At 52.2% G+C, this 414-nt stretch overlaps 1 protein-coding gene across 1 annotated transcript in view; it reads left to right on the top strand.

Annotated features, from left to right (window-relative positions):
• Positions 1–87: 87 nt before the first annotated feature.
• Positions 88–414, top strand: part of LOC104410234 (protocadherin beta-15-like) — a gene marked incomplete at both ends in the record, with an annotated part of 1,872 nt that continues 1,545 nt past the window's right edge. Inside the window, one exon of the mRNA XM_010020341.1 lies at positions 88–292. Coding sequence (XP_010018643.1) covers positions 88–292 — 205 coding nt within the window. The remainder of the gene's footprint in view (positions 293–414) is intronic.

Below are 414 nucleotides of genomic sequence, written 5' to 3'. Positions count from 1 at the left end.
AATGACCACGCGCCCGTTTTCCCGGAGGAACAAATCACTCTTAAGATCCCGGAGAGAAGCGACCCAGGTTCGCGTTTCCCTCTTCAGGGGGCTCGTGATCTGGATGCTGGTAGCAATAGCATCCAGTCTTACAGCATTGCTCCCGACAACGACTACTTTAGTGTCGCTTTTGGGAGTCAGATTAAGGGCAAGAAGTATGTGGAATTGGTCCTGGAAATGCCACTCGACAGAGAGGAGCAGGCAGAGGTGGATTTCAGTCTTGTTGCCATGGATGGGGGCTCTCCACCCAGGAGTGGGACCACCCAAATCCACGTTGTTGTCCTAGATGTAAATGACAATGCTCCCATCTTCTCGCAGGAACTTTATGTTGGGCAGGTTTTGGAAAATGCCCCAGAGGGCTCTGTGGTTCTCCGA

The sequence above is a fragment of the Nestor notabilis genome, unplaced genomic scaffold (assembly GCF_000696875.1).
Source record: "Nestor notabilis isolate BGI_N333 unplaced genomic scaffold, ASM69687v1 scaffold5658, whole genome shotgun sequence".
In the NCBI taxonomy this organism is placed as follows: Eukaryota; Metazoa; Chordata; class Aves; order Psittaciformes; family Psittacidae; genus Nestor; species Nestor notabilis.
This window is presented reverse-complemented; position numbering and strand designations above follow the sequence as displayed.